General features: G+C 39.7%; 1 protein-coding gene across 1 annotated transcript in view; it reads right to left on the minus strand.

Moving 5' to 3' along the window:
* Positions 1–17,284, minus strand: part of LOC131434182 (F-box/WD repeat-containing protein 7) — a 47,462-nt gene that overhangs the window by 6,097 nt on the left and 24,081 nt on the right. The window contains exons 2-3 of the mRNA XM_058600836.1: positions 1,662–4,144; positions 1,474–1,587 (exon numbers count right to left, since the gene is read on the minus strand). Coding sequence (XP_058456819.1) covers positions 1,474–1,587; positions 1,662–4,058 — 2,511 coding nt within the window. The 5' untranslated portion in view covers positions 4,059–4,144. The remainder of the gene's footprint in view (positions 1–1,473; positions 1,588–1,661; positions 4,145–17,284) is intronic.

Consider the following 17,284-nt stretch of genomic DNA (forward strand, 5'->3'; position numbering starts at 1 on the left):
AGAAGGTCGAATAATTTGCCAATAAATAGTTGGTGTAGCAGGCGATTTGTGGATGCGGCAAATTCAGCAAATATGTAAAGCAGTGGCGTCTTGTCCTCATGTGCACCTCGTGTACTGCACAACCGGTCAAATTGAGGAAATTAACTGCATCCCCATCCGCATTCAATTATTTTTTAGATTCTATATTTATTCGTTGAAATTAGGTCGGATGGTACCAAATAGAAAATAATGAGCGATTTTCTTCACAGTTCAATATGCACAAATTCATTACAAGCTGCATGCGGTCAATGACAGCCAAACGATCTTTTCATATCGCATTGCCATCCAACTTAAAATTTCAATATCTCTTCCCGCTTTGTTAGTGTCTTTTTCGTGCACATAAGTTACTGCGCAGATTCAAGAAGAGAAGGAATTACTCAGCTCAGGTCTGAGATTTGTGTTTTGGCTCTTTGAGAACTTGAATGCACACCTTCAGGAGAGGTATCAGTGGCTTATGCTTATGGCAGATGGAAACCAATTGCTGCCTCCATAGATGTTAGGTTCTCAGATGAATCTGTGTTTCACAGGTTCTGAGTATGTTGTTGTTGATTTTAAAAATGATTCAAATTTTTACAGATTTCTGAAAACAATCACAAACTGACCTTGAGACCCTAAAAGTCTTCAAATTGCTAGGGAAAACAAAGTGTCCTACAGAGCGTTTACAAGTGTTTTTTTTTTGTTTTCCCTATACAAAAATCTCAGAATTGCGGAAGCAAATGAAGTCCTCATGGTATTAACCAAATCATATATATATAATAGGGCTGAAAAGTCACTACTTGTGGCTGAACACCCAATTTAATATTAATAATTTAATTTTAACTCATATTCCAATAAATAGTTATTTAAAAAAAGTGTTTTTTTTGCTCAGACTGATTTTTAGTTCGAACACAAAGCTCAGATGCAACTTCGAAGCGATTTTATTGAGTACATTGCTCGACGTGCATAGCGCCGATGATACGAAAGGAGCGCAATAGAAAAATCCCGTCCAATAGTATATCGTTATTTCAACGTACTGAAAAACACAAGCGAATATGATATCCTCAATCTCTAGTTTTCACTTACAACGAATTGTTACTTCTGATATCATATCATATAATCAGTGCACAACCCATAAATTTCGTCACGATACGCCACTGATGTTAGCAAAAATGCTCCAACCCCCCCCCCCCCCCCCCCCCCCCCCCTCCTGGTCCCACGAAAGTGATACTCTGTTTTGACCGAATCTGGCATCGTGCCGTTACGCGAAATCGGTGATGGAGTGGTACGAAGTGAACGCTGCCGTTTTCGTACCGAAGGAGGCAAGTCCGTCTAAATCCAATTGAACAACATCCAGTATTTGTAGGAAAAGTGGAGTTTAAAAAATATCCGACGTAAAATGTATTTTTGGTTATCATTTTTTTGAGTACAGTTCTTACAAAATTCAACCGAACTCACCTGGAATTGTTGCAACCAATCGTTTACCTCGGGAGGAGGGTTATCTTTGGTTGGGATTATACTTCTGGGAGTTTTCCGCTCTCCCATCGTTGAGGATGTTGGTGTTGAAGTAAGCTAGAAGAACATCAGAATAATTATATTTTTCAAATCTTATACGGCGTCCAAACGACCATTTCGATTTTACTCACATTAGACGGACTGAGTAGAGTTCTTGGTGAACTGGTACTATCTAAAGCTAACCGTTTACGACTACTAAAGTTGAGGGACTCCGTGCTCGTGTTGTCACAATGATTCCCCAAGCCGCCCACGTTTTCGGATCCCATCGTACGACCAGCGCCGCTTCCAAACAGCATTCGGTTCTCCGTTAGTTTGCGTTTCCGATGCAGTCTTGGCGTTTGTGCGTTGTTTACGGCGGCCGTCGTACTTCCGGAACCGGAAGGATCATGAGCGAGAATGTCTTCTGCAGCATCCATGTGAGTATAACTGGACAGATCGACATCTCGCGATGGCAGCTCATCTTCGCTACTGGCATGACCACCGAGCCCAGCACCACCGTGCCCTTCGTCATCGGTGTAATCTCGGCATGTACAAATTTCCTCATCGGAACCTTCTTCGCAATCGGCCCAGTTTTCTTCGTCACACTCGTGGTCCACCGCAGCGGCAGCCAGTTCCAACGGCATAGACATTTGAGAGGGTTCCAACAGTGGATCTTCGACGTGGTTGCGATCATGATGATGATGATGATGAAGCTGCTGCTGGTGACGATTGCGATGTGTCGCGGTTGACGCTTCTACTTCATCAGCGATATTGTCAACGAAATTCGAAGATGCGGATGGAAATCTGCTCAACGGTACCGATGTTGAACTGCAACCTTCACCGTTTTCACGATCTGCACTGCTGAAAGGACAACTGAAGGAAAACAGAGAGGAGTTGCTGGTGCTGGACGATGGGATCGCAGTATGGTTAATATTTTTACTGCACTCTCCGGTTTGTTTGATAACGGATGTAGCACACGACGACAGGCTACAGTCGGAGGGCGGTTTAGTTGCTTCGGTTGACGTAGACGGTCCGGCCGAACTGGCGGACGAAGGTGATGGTGAAGAGGAGGACGATGACGGGCAGGGTTCGTTAACCGGACTGTTGTTCGGTGCGGTAGAACATTCCTTCGCGGAAGCCTTCAGTGTCTGCAGGTTTGGAATAAAGATCGATCGGTCCGATGAAAGGCTATCATTCGAGTTGCTGTTCAGGAAAGCATCGGGGTGTTGCTGGTAGCGTCGTAAGCCTTTGCTACTACTAGAGGCCGAAGAAGACGACGATAGTGCCAACGAGGAGGAACAGGACGGACCATCGATTCCATCCATCGCAGTCGCGGCATCCGTGTTCGTACAGTAGCCCTCTAGACTAGCCGACAGGTTCACTTTAACCGCTGACTTTGTTGTACTATTACTGTTTTGTTCCCTACTACTACTACTACTACTACTAGTGCTATTAGAACTAGTTGGATTACTGCTACCGCTCTTGTATGGGGGGTGTCTACTGCTAGTTGGCGTTGACGTAAGCTGAATCTTGCGTTCGGGTTGAGATTTCTTCGGCAGTTCGTCCTCATGCATCTTTTTAATCCTACTTATCAACTCTAAATTCAGTCTATGGTTATCGGGTATAAACGCGCTATTTTTAATAATAATTCCGCCAGTCAGTTTTTGCTCCTGTTCAAAATCCCGACGTTCGATTGCATCGATTGATTGCACATCGTCCTCATCGACATCACCGTCGTCATCATCAGCATCCAGGTTTTCCCCCAGCATGGGAACACTTTTACTCTCCGGAATATCTTCGTGTTCCATCTCAATCCGTGGCTCTTCCTCCAGTAGCTGGGGTTGTGCGTCAGTTTCTTGTGCCTCACCAGTAGAACATTCGCCAGCCGATCGCTGATGGCCACTGCTGCACGATGATGTTTCCTCACTGATATAGATCGGATCGGATATGGAATTCTCATCCCGTTCGAATCGATCATCACCAGTTTCCACACAGTTAGTGATACTTAAATTTTTAATCTCATTCAAACTGGCATGTGCCTCACTATCCCCATCACCACTTTTCCTAGTTCCGATCCCGCCTCCAGTCGTGACACTACCACCATCACCAACCATTTCATCGTCCTCATCCTCATCGTAATCATCATCAGCCGAATAAAACTCATCGCTCAGACGCTTTGGTTTCGCCATATTCAATCCACCGCCGTTCTTTTCCTCTACGGCAGGCGTTTCCAGCTGTATCTGACCCCCCCGCATATGACCGTCGGTAACACTTTTGTCCACATAGAACCATTCGTCGTCATCCTCGCGTTCGTCCGCCCCGGCATCCTCCTGTCCATCACAACCGATCGGACAACCGGACTGCGTGGGTGTGGAGGAACCGGACACCGTCGTCGTCGACGGTGCCTTGCCACCGGGCCCGATTGTTAGCGGTGCAATAATCGTTATCGGAGTGTTGGTCACCGTAGACGAATCATTTAGGATCTCCGACAATGGGATGGTGCACTGGTGTTGCTCTTCCTTAATGGTTACGGTACATTTTTCTGCCATTATCTGAAACGATGACCACGACGTTCATTCAATGTCGGTTGCTGTTCCGGCGGACGAGGTGTGTGTCGGGTGCCTGCCTGAGGTGTCTGGAAGGAAAAGAATGAGACATAGAAAACGTTAGACAGTGTGCTGGGATTTATCGAGTTTATCAATTAGCTGTTGCCTGTTTCGGAACAAAAGACGGCCAATAATTATTTTATGATGGTACTAAGAGCTTACTGTGTTCGTAAATAGCTCTCATTTGAATACCTTACCTGCGAAACACTACAAAACAGGTCAAAAATATCTCAATAAAACGATGAAATGCGGGACGCTGGAAGCATTGTATAGCTTTAGGAAAATCTATCTTCAAATCAAATCAGCTGACTGTACGTTAGCGAAAAAATGGCAGCAACGAACGAGAAAGTCTGTTCTGGCCAGCTGACACAGCTGATGCTTCGCAGAGATCACTTTAAACCGAACCTTTTCTCACTTCGGATGCATTGTTTGCAAAGAATTCCATTTTCCCCTACACTCACATGTCACAAATTTCGTTCCACATTGCTCGTAGAAGAAGAGGGAAAAAAACCCCACAGCAAGAGCAAGAAGCAAAAACAGCACAAACAATCGAACCGAGATTTCAAACAAAAGTCTGCCTGGAAAAAGGAATGAACAGTGCTTCTTCTGTGGAGAAGGAAGTATCTCTTCCTCCATGAATCGGAGTAAAACCCCGAACCGAACAACCGTATGTTGCAGAGCAGTCTGCCAGCAGCCGTATCAGCGCAAAAGGAAGCAGGTCATTGGCTTATGTAAAAAAAGAAGAAATGGACTGACTGGGTTTTCAGACCGGCCAGTAGCAAGCAGAACAGTTTGAATAAGACAACACACCTGTTCCTATTTTGCTTCCCTTTACCACAACGCGCTGCAAAGCCGGGAGAGCTGGCAGCTTTGAATCGCACGTACCCCGATACGCACTTTTTCCGTCTACACCGACCCGAAAGGCAGTTATTATCAGGTGCCCGGTTCGATAAATTGCGTTGGTCAAATCCAGACCAACCGCCTGTTTTTGCACCACGGTTCATTGGCTGATAGGTATAGAGAGGTACAGGCGCACTGTGCACCTGCCACTGCATACTTCGGGTACAGGGATGTGATTGGCGAAACAATAATTACACGGCAGTTAAACGAATAATGACACGTTCTTGATGGTACCATGAAACCACGCGTGTAAATTATATAATTTTCGATTCGCGGTGGAATTTGTGTAGGTAGACGCACTTCACTGGATAGCGTTTATATAAAGTCGATATTTAGATACCTTTTTCCAACTAGTTCTAAATTATAATTCTGGGGTACTCAAATCCGGTAAACAACGAATGAGGTATGATTCGACGAAGCTAATCACATGGCTTGCTTTGGTTGGTTGCTATTGAAAACTTCCCCAACAATTTGGTATGACGACATACATGCAAAATAAACATGCAACTATATAGTCCGTACGGTATGACGGAAGCAAGCACACGTGGTTTTGATTCTACTTTACTTAGACCATGCCCACCGGAGAGTGTGTAAACGTAATTTGGCAATCATCATCATAACAAGATTCCACACCGCTAGTTGCTAAATTGGTTGAGAAGTATAGATATCCGATTGGTCGGTTACCATATTTGGCAACACTCTCCAGCTAAATCTGTCGTTCCTATAGAGCTTGTGGCAAATCATTGATAATAAGAGAGAACTCAAAACCATATGGCGTTTCGTGATGCAAACAAATATCATATGTTATTCGGCTAAAGTACGATTCAAACGTTATACAGGGTGACAAGTGAATTGCTGATTTTAATTTTCCGGTTTGCGAGATAAAAATTCCCGGTTTTTGAAATAGGCTCGAATCGCCTGATGAGTTTTCTTTAAATATTCCTTCAATTCAAGCTTTACACCTTTAACTCAAGCTTTAAAGCCCCATGTCCAAAAAAGAACATTATTTTAGAACCGCTAATTGAGGATTGAAATACTTTTCGGGCATCTCGATGTATAAACAGTGTTGCTGATTGCCGAAAGTTTGACAGAAGCTGCTATATTGCTATCTATATTGTATACAACATTTTCAATCCGGTAGAAGATGCTACAAGAACTCGAGTCTCTCAATGCATGAACCGTGAGAGAATTTCGCTACATTTCTTCGCTCCACTTCATACTCTGAGTATTTCACGCCCTTAAAAAAATTTAGTCTGATTATGATCGTTGCTGTGTGGAATTTCCCAAGAGACAATCGCAAGTTGACAATTCTCGGTTAATTTTTCAAAAGGGCGTATAAGCAAGTGACAATTTCTCTTTAATCACTCTCTCTTTCGATTATTGTGATTTGATTAAACAGATTTTCTTTTATATCACTATTCTGTTTGAAAGTCGAAAGTTTCGGGTATTATTTCATGCAAAGAGTTGAGTGATAAACGTGGAAACCGCTTGGTAATTAATAGAAGAGAAAGTAAACAAAGAGAAACTGTCACTTGCTTATACGCCCTTTTGAAAAATTAACCGAAAATTATCGCAGAAAATCGAATCGATGATTTAACTTGAAGATTCTCATTTCAAAACCCTTGTGTGGAGTATACACAGACATTTTCATAGACAACTTACACAAAGGTTATATGCACATAGTTAAAATAAACGGCAATAGTAAAATGATTCTATCGCAATTATCAACTGCCTGTATAGAATCGGATCGCGAAACGAGAATAAGCGACCGTTCGTTGCTTCAGAGAGGATCCCCACAGCAGTGTGGTAACCTTTGATTCTCAAAAATGTCATCGAGAGAAATTCGCTCTCGCACTGGTGTCGATTCTATGTTAAATGAGCCATGCCGGGTTTTTGTTGTTGCGATGATATCCGTCTCTCTTTGATGGCACTGATTCAATCGTGTGAAGAGTTGCCAGTGAGCGTTCTTTGATACGATAAAAGCCATCCTTGTCCTTAGATGTACATATATCTAAGATTAAGCAAATCGTTCGGCTGCCACGACTTGCTCTTCTAAAACACCAACGTTTTCTAATGTATTTATTAGTCAATAAACAATAGGTACACCGTCATTTCATCCTATTTTGCAGCATGTTTATGATTTCAATACGTTGATGAGCAAATAAATCAAATGATAGCTGTAAAAAAATAACAAGATAACGATATATTTCTTCCTAATAGGATTGTAAATGTTAAGCATCTCTCCGCTGGCAGTTCGCTTTCACATCTCATCCAAATCAGTCGATAAAACAAAACCGCTTACGTTCGGGACAGAAGAAACCAAGTACAGTTTTGTGTAGTGAACAATAGAACGACCTCGAAATGAGTGAACCAAACGAACAAAAGCTACCGCCGACACGAAAGAATACAATTGTTGTTGACTTCAGGCAGTGCAAAATTCGACCTTTGATAGGAGATCTTGAAGGTTTGCTTAAGGAGTAAATGCATCTTGACAATAAACGTGTGCATTTACTTCAATGCAATAAGACGAATAATGTTGTTTACATCCAGTTTTATGAAGAGTTGGATGCAATTCAATTCGCGAAAGAAGATAACAATGTGCACTATGTGGAGCACGAGAACATTAAGTATAACATTCCAGTATATATGGAAGATAGTGCTATAAAAGTGCGTGTGCATGATATTCCCTCAAGCGTCACGGATTCGTATATTCGCAAAACTAAGTCCCAATACGGAGAGATTCTCTCTTACGGAAAAGAAAAGTGGAAGAATTTTTTCCCCGGTATTCTAAATGGCCTACGTTTATTACGCATACACCTGAAGAAGCCTATACCTTCTTATGTGATTTTCGGTCAAGATACAAGAATTCCGTGCAAATCACTTGTTACCTATGACAATCAGATGGCCACATGTCAATATTGCCAAAAAGCTGTTCACTACGGTAAGCCATGTGATAAACTGGACAAAGAGACAACTACACCAAAGGACAATGGTGCTTTCTTCACACCAACCCTAAGCAACCCTTGTCTCCTTCAACGAAACCATCAGTACCCCCTATAGAACAGAGTACACCAGCTGCAGTTAACAACTTACCTTCCAACCAACCAACAATTGCAACCAATGTACAACAAGGTGCATCTACAGCAACTAGCAACGAAAAGAAGACGGAAATCGACAACAATACCATCGATGCGGTAATGGATGACGAGACGAACCACGAACGAAGTGCCCCTCAATCCTCACAGGAGGAAAATGGAAGCTCCTCTCCCCCTAGAAAAAGGGTGACAACGAGATCCAACTCAAAAAAAAATTATTTAAAAAATCGGCTCAATCGGCACGTAAAGCTTGTACGCCAATAGGCCTGAATAAAAATATCTTTTAAATAGTCTCTCCGCTAGCTTTTAACCAGTTTTATTTCCAAATAGCCCAACGAATTTATCTTCTATGAGAAATCCTTCTACAATTGATCTGATTTTAGCAGATCAATGTTACATATGTATTAAATTGACTTTGACTCAGATCATCTACCAATAACATTCAGGGTTTCAAATTAAGCAATGGTTAGTTCAATTAGTTATATATTCTACCACCCCGGAACTATAGACTAGGATACAGAGCTCATATCGAAATCAATATAAACTCTGAAAATATTTTGGAAAATATTGATACAGCCATACATAATTTAAATCATTACATAAAAAGCTCAAACTAAGTTCAGTTCTTCTTTATCTACCTCGATATCAACGTTCTTGTCATCCTACTGTGGAATAGTTGAGGACCTTTAAAATAAAATTAAACGTAGATTCACTGAACAAATCAATCCATATTCTAAAACTTTCTAAGATTCTATACTGGTCCTCAGAAATCAGTTTCAGCTCTCAAAGAAGGAACTCAAATACTTCCTGCAAATGGTGGATAAGATCCAAGTCAACAACTGTTTCACTTTGGTGAGTCCTATTGACATCTCACAGAAATATGAACATAACACAAGTATTATCTCAATATGACATTACTGAGACAAATTTTGATGAAATAAGGGCAATCATTAGTAAACTTAAAAACATGAAGACTCCTAAGAATTTTTAATGATTTTATTAGAAATTTTCCCGATGACTCTGCCATCAATTTGCAAGTGTGTTGAATACTTATTCTAAAACTTGTGCTGTTATTGATAAGAACTAAGAAAGCTCTGATGCTTCCTTCTGATGTTTGATTTAAAACTGCTGCCCTTCAAAATTCGTTGGACCAGACATGGGTGTTGGCCCAATTTCCAATGGAATGTTCAACATAGAACCTGTATGAGACAATAAGTTCCGGTGCTAAGAAGCAATGGCGCAGAAAAAAAACTCCAAGTGAATACACCAATTTTTATCTTGCCCTTAGAGTCAATGGATGGAGAACGGAGATAGCAGATATCTCTCTGATTTTAGTATATGAGAAGAATAGTGGATCTGAGATGAATGGGAGTACCGTTACCCTGATACTGTGGGATTCTTCAGAACACTTTCCTATGACTCTTGAATAAAATCAAGCAAGTTGGATTGGGCATCAACTTACAAAATTGTATTGAAATTTTCCTACGGTCGTTCAGCGTCGTCATTTACACTTACGTTACATACGCCATAACTAACGTTAAAGTTAGTCAAATTGGTTATCTCTTAGAAAAGTTAGTGTCGGTTACGCCACTTATACGATTATATCTCCAGAATGTGTCTCCAGAAGGAAGTGTCATAATCATAATCCATATGAACTTGTTCTGGAATTTCACTGTAACTCTCAAATAAACCTAGTTAACCCAAAGCAGTTTAATCATCGTCATGAAAATTGAGCGTATCAAAAAAATAGTTTGTTTTTGGATCTGATGACTACTTTCCTAGTTATACGAACTTATTTGTCAAAAAATGCTGTATACTGTATTGATACTTTCGATAAACCAGTTTAAAATCTGTAACATGACTTATAATTTCCTATATGACTTACCAATTTTCGATCAGAATTTTGGGTGAAACTAGTTCGAGTAGTGAGTAAAACTTTTGTCTAAGACGAATACGATGGGAAAATCACGTGCACCGAAGCTCTACACACAGATGTTGACAAAACCGCATTGTCTCCTTATAAATGACGAGAAGTACGTGAAAACAGACTTCCGGAGCTCCTGTTTCTTCGTTGCTCATAATAAGTTAATAATAATGTCTCAGATGATGTAAGAAAGGAGATGATATGATAATTTGCCAAAAAGTACATGATTTAGCAGTCAATACATAAAGGAATGCCTCCAAAAGTGTCTACTGCTACTTCTAAGATCATACAATGGTCCTATGCTTTTCTGTCGAGATTTAGCCTCGTGCCATTACTCGAAATATGTTTTGGAGTGGAACACGACTAATGAGGTCAACTTCGTGCCGAAGGACTTTAATCTCCTGAACGCACCGCAACTGCGGCCAATCAAAAGTACTGGGCCATCATGAAGCAGACACATCGGAAATATCTTACGAAAGTGAGGAAAATGTGACGAAAAAATAAATTTCCGCTCAAAAAAAAAAAAAAAGTTGCTGAAGACTTATGAGTAGTGTTCATGTGTGAAAAAGTTAAATAATATCTTTGATTTGATTACCTGAATATTTGGAGATGATCGGTTGAATATGACTCTTGAATAGGACCTATAATTAGCAGACTGATTGATAGTCATGGATTACCTTCGAAGTTTTTTTTTGCAATGTTGAACCAGAATTGTCGAAAAAAAAAACTTTTTCGGAACGTCAATCTCTGAAATTGAAGATCACGAGGAAGGTGTTCTGATGGGAATTCACGGCAAAGAATGAAAATGTAGATTTTTTTTGATTCCATCCAAAATAAACCAACTTATCGTGAAACCTGTTTCATGTGGGCGGATGACTGAAACCAGCGATGGATCTAATTGATTTCTGATTTTTGAGTGAGTCACGACTCTTCTCGGAGCTTCAAGAAGACGCGCTTTTTTGAGCTCTCACGTATAATTTACTTTTCTGTTTGGAGTAAGAATTTACCGACAAATTCTTTTTTTTTCGATTACTAATTCAAAATTGGCTCAATCGACACGTTTCTCTAATGCTGCTCAGATTTCTATCAATAGATGTTATTCTGGTCGTTAAAGTCGTTCGTCACGATAGCAGCCAGTGTTGGCATTATCATTCTCAAAATATCAAAAATCAGTTATTATCGCCGATAATAATTGTTGGTGATTATCACTTACAAAATCATCGCCGAACATCATGAAGAAAATCATTTGATATTCTGAGAATGATATTAGAAAACGATTATCACTTAATATCGGTGTGCGAAATTTTCAAAACATCAAATATCACCGCTGAGTATGGGGGAAATCATCACCCGTTCAATCTCACTTTAGCGATGTTTCGTAAACTCACACATGATTATCATTCAAAAGCATTATCACGATTATCACCCATGCGCGATTTTCACTACCACATGGTGATATTCCGTGAGGTGAGTGTGGTATTGAAAATCAATTTCAACCAAATCTTAACATGCAGTATGATTATTTTTGGAACGGGTGGTGTCGAAAATCATTGTCTGAAGTTATTTGAAATTGATGATAGTGAATTTCGGTTCGTAAAATTTTATCAAAACCCATGCAATATTGGTATTTTTGGAATGGGTATGATGAGTAGATGTTGATTATCGATGTCTGGAGTTATTTTGAAATCCAACATGGCGGCTCTCGGTTCATGAAAATTCAACTAAACCCATGCAATATGGGTATTTTTGGAACGGGTATGATGAGTAGGTGTTGAATATTGGTGTCTGGAGTCATTTTGAAATCCAAGATGGCGGCTCTCGGTTCATGAAAATTCAACGAAACCCATGCAATATGGGTGTTTTTAGAACGGGTATGATGAGTAGGTGTTGAATATTGATGTCTGGAGTCATTTTGAAATCCAACATGGCGGCTCTCGGTTCATGAAAATTCAACTAAACCCATGCAATATGGGTATTTTTGGAACGGGTATGATGAGTAGATGTTGAATATTGATGTCTGGAGTCATTTTGAAATCCAAGATGGCGGCTTTCGGTTCATGAAAATTCATCTAAACCCATGCAATATGGGTATTTTTGGAACGGGTATGATGAGTAGATGTTGAATATTGATGTCTGGAGTCATTTTGAAATCCAACATGGCGGCTCTCGGTTCATGAAAATTCAACTAAACCCATGCAATATGGGTATTTTTGGAACGGGTATGATGAGTAGATGTTGAATATTGATGTCTGGAGTCATTTTGAAATCCAAGATGGCGGCTTTCGGTTCATGAAAATTCATCTAAACCCATGCAATATGGGTATTTTTGGAACGGGTATGATGAGTAGGTGTTGAATATTGATGTCTGGAGTCATTTTGAAATCCAACATGGCGGCTCTCGGTTCATGAAAATTCAACTAAACCCATGCAATATGGGTATTTTTGGAACGGGTATGATGAGTAGATGTTGAATATTGATGTCTGGAGTCATTTTGAAATCCAACATGGCGGCTCTCGGTTCATGAAAATTCAACTAAACCCATGCAATATGGGTATTTTTGGAACGGGTATGATGAGTAGGTGTTGAATATTGATGTCTGGAGTCATTTTGAAATCCAACATGGTGGCTCTCGGTCCATGAAAATTCAACTAAACCCATGCAATATGGGTATTTTTGGAACGGATATGATGAGTAGATGTTGAATATTGGTATCTGAAGTCATTTTGAAATAGAAGATGGCGGCTCTTGGTTCATGAAAATTCATCTGAAACCATGCAATATGGGTATTTTTGGAACGGGTATGATGAGTAGATGTTGAATATTGGTGTCTGAAGTGATTTTGAAATCCAACATGGTGGTTCTCGGTTCATGAAAATTCAACTAAACCCATGCAATATGGGTATTTTTGGAACGGGTATGATGAGTAGGTGTCGATTATCGATGTCTGGAGTCATTTTGATATCCAAAATGTAAACTTCTAGTTTATGAAAATTTTTCGAAAAATTTGAACTTAGTTTGTGTAGAACGCTCGTCGCGTGCGATTGTATTTCTTTGTTGCTCTGCGTTGTTTCGCTGTGTTTCGGTCGGATTTTTCTGCAGGTTCCAGTGTTGCATTCAATATTTTTGTTGTTAAAAACGGAGAAATGATGAATTTGAAAGAGGAAAGAAACTACAACTGATGCCAGAAGGGTGGACAGTGCATGGAAGTTCTTTTTTCGTGTTGGTATTTTATTCTCGTGAATGCAATCTATCACCGTGTTTTACCCACCAAAACTGAAGTGAAAACCACGGAGTTTTAACTTTTTCGGGAGTTGAGTGTCATCTAGCGGCAAGTAACACTCATCAATTAACCATTTACTATATATTAAATGGCATTAAGTGTGAATTGAAAATATTAAACGTCACCGTGATTGGTAGTATCTGCTACACAACCTTGTAATTTTGTCGCTATAATCTGCATCTCTAAATTCTAATTTCATAAGCTTGTAGGTCTACTAGAAGACAACTGTGCAGGCTATTGCGCATTAACGTCGATTTTGCAGTAATGTTTCCGACATTACTTACCGTTTGTTTATAGAGGTAATTTTTTTCAAATTTCGAATAAAAACGGACAATTTTCTTTGAAAAATTAGTGCAACACTTCGAGACGGTATTGTAGATTTGAATTCATTGTGCGAAAGCAGACATTTATTTAAGAATCACTATCAAAAATTTATCATCGACAGTTCTGCAAATATTGCACTTGAACCAATACTACTGTTCTAAAGCTTGGGAAAAGTAAGGAACTCGTTTGTTGAGCATTCTGGTAGTCGAATTGTTGACATCAAATTGGTTGCTGTCAACCAAATGATTGGCGATTGAAAACTAACACAATCCAATTATACATATTTTCGAAAATTTGCTATGTTTAATCTATCACTTCAAACAATTTTCTTACTTTCGTAGTATATTTTTATTGCTGATCTTGGATTTCAAAATAACTCCAGACATCAATATTCAACATCTACTCATCATACCCGTTCCAAAAATACCCATATTGCATGGGTTTAGTTGAATTTTCATGAACCGAGAGCCACCATGTTGGATTTCAAAATGACTCCAGACACCCATATTCAACATCTACTCATCATACCCGTTCCAAAAATACCCATATTGCATGGGTTTAGATGAATTTTCATGAACCGAAAGCCGCCATCTTGGATTTCAAAATGACTCCAGACATCAATATTCAACATCTACTCATCATACCCGTTCCAAAAATACCCATATTGCATGGGTTTAGATGAATTTTCATGAACCGAAAGCCGCCATCTTGGATTTCAAAATGACTCCAGACATCAATATTCAACATCTACTCATCATACCCGTTCCAAAAATACCCATATTGCATGGGTTTAGTTGAATTTTCATGAACCGAGAGCCACCATGTTGGATTTCAAAATGACTCCAGACACCCATATTCAACATCTACTCATCATACCCGTTCCAAAAATACCCATATTGCATGGGTTTAGTTGAATTTTCATGAACCGAGAGCCACCATGTTGGATTTCAAAAGACTCCAGACACCCATATTCAACATCTACTCATCGTACCCGTTCCAAAAATACCCATATTGCATGGTTTCAGATGAATTTTCATGAACCGAAAGCCGCCATCTTGGATTTCAAAATCACTTCAGACACCAATATTCAACATCTACTCATCGTACCCGTTCCAAAAATACCCATATTGCATGGTTTCAGATGAATTTTCATGAACCGAAAGCCGCCATCTTGGATTTCAAAATCACTTCAGACACCAATATTCAACATCTACTCATCATACCCGTTCCAAAAATACCCATATTGCATGGGTTTAGTTGAATTTTCATGAACCGAGAGCCACCATGTTGGATTTCAAAATCACTTCAGACACCAATATTCAACATCTACTCATCGTACCCGTTCCAAAAATACCCATATTGCATGGTTTCAGATGAATTTTCATGAACCGAAAGCCGCCATCTTGGATTTCAAAATCACTTCAGACACCAATATTCAACATCTACTCATCATACCCGTTCCAAAAATACCCATATTGCATGGGTTTAGATGAATTTTCATGAACCGAAAGCCGCCATCTTGGATTTCAAAATGACTCCAGACATCAATATTCAACATCTACTCATCATACCCGTTCCAAAAATACCCATATTGCATGGGTTTAGTTGAATTTTCATGAACCGAGAGCCACCATGTTGGATTTCAAAATCACTTCAGACACCAATATTCAACATCTACTCATCGTACCCGTTCCAAAAATACCCATATTGCATGGTTTCAGATGAATTTTCATGAACCGAAAGCCGCCATCTTGGATTTCAAAATCACTTCAGACACCAATATTCAACATCTACTCATCATACCCGTTCCAAAAATACCCATATTGCATGGGTTTAGATGAATTTTCATGAACCGAAAGCCGCCATCTTGGATTTCAAAATGACTCCAGACATCAATATTCAACATCTACTCATCATACCCGTTCCAAAAATACCCATATTGCATGGGTTTAGTTGAATTTTCATGAACCGAGAGCCACCATGTTGGATTTCAAAATGACTCCAGACACCCATATTCAACATCTACTCATCGTACCCGTTTCAAAAATACCCATATTGCATGGTTTCAGATGAATTTTCATGAACCGAAAGCCGCCATCTTGGATTTCAAAATCACTTCAGACACCAATATTCAACATCTACTCATCGTACCCGTTCCAAAAATACCCATATTGTATGGTTTCAGATGAATTTTCATGAACCGAAAGCCGCCATCTTGGATTTCAAAATCACTTCAGACACCAATATTCAACATCTACTCATCGTACCCGTTCCAAAAATACCCATATTGCATGGTTTCAGATGAATTTTCATGATCCGAGAGCCGCCATCTTGGATTTCAAAATGACTCCAGACATCGATATTTAACATCTACTCATCATACCCGTTTCAAAAATATCCATATTGCCATGGGTTTAGATGAATTTTTACGAACCGAATTTCACTATCAACAATTTCAAATTACTTCAGACATCGAGATTCGACACCACACATTCCAAAAATAATCATACTGCATGATAAGATTTGGTTGAAATTGATTTTCAAAACTTCACTCACCTCATTGAATATCACCATGTGATAGTGAAAATCTTTGCATGGCTGATAATTGTGAGAATGATTTTCAATGATGATAATTTATAATCATGTGTGAGTTTACGAAACATCACTATGGTGATATTGGACGGGGTGTGATATTTTCCATACTCACTTCGAGTGATCACAATTATCATTGATATTGTAGATAGTGATAATCGCTGTCGAAAATCGCGCATGATTTTCTGCAGCGGTGAGATTTGATTATTTGATATTTTCGCAACACTGATAGCAGCACCATAAACTTCTCCACGGTGGTCAATCTGTAATTTTAAACACTTTTGATGAGATTTGACCGTTGCGCGTTGAAGAAGAGACTTCAGGCTTCCCATGAATCCTCTTCACTATCGCTTTGCTGTTAAAGCAAGCATTTTGACTTCGGTGACGGTGATGGAGATGATGATGATGATGATGATGGTCGCACCAATGAATAAGAAGTGCTTTGCTTGCACACCGTGCGCCCTTTCCCGAAGTAGTGTCTCGGCTGACGATGGAACTTTTTGCCATTCGTTTTGATGCTTTTGCTCGCCTTGAAGGTGTATGTTCTATTCTACTGTCTTCGGCCAGATTGATTTCGATCTGACGGCATCTCGTAGTGTGCGATAATGGGAAAGCGAAACATCTCGTACCGCCATCAGTGAAATACTGCCAAGTGAGAGACCTCACAGTTCCCATACCACCGGATAAGCATTAAATGTGATAATAGAATTTCCGTGTTCAAATAGAATTTTTAGCTCAAACATATTTTGCTCGAAAATAGAAATTTCAAAATTGTTGCATTTAAAATAAGAAATTTCCTTGACAAATCGGACGATTTTTTCTGTATCTCTAATCAGTGGGAGTCTGACGTTTCTGGCATTCTTTTGGCACACATCTTTCGCCTTCGGGCGTTTTAAATCATAGTTGGCGTATACATTTGAAAAATGTTTACTCCAGAGGAGTACAAACATATTACCGTTGTCGCCTCGATGGACCAAGAAACGCAAAAAAACGAAGATTCATCCTCCGCAGAAAACACATAAAAAAACAACAGTCAACAAATGATCATCGAGA

The sequence above is a fragment of the Malaya genurostris genome, chromosome 3 (genome assembly GCF_030247185.1).
Source record: "Malaya genurostris strain Urasoe2022 chromosome 3, Malgen_1.1, whole genome shotgun sequence".
Taxonomy (NCBI): domain Eukaryota; kingdom Metazoa; phylum Arthropoda; class Insecta; order Diptera; family Culicidae; genus Malaya; species Malaya genurostris.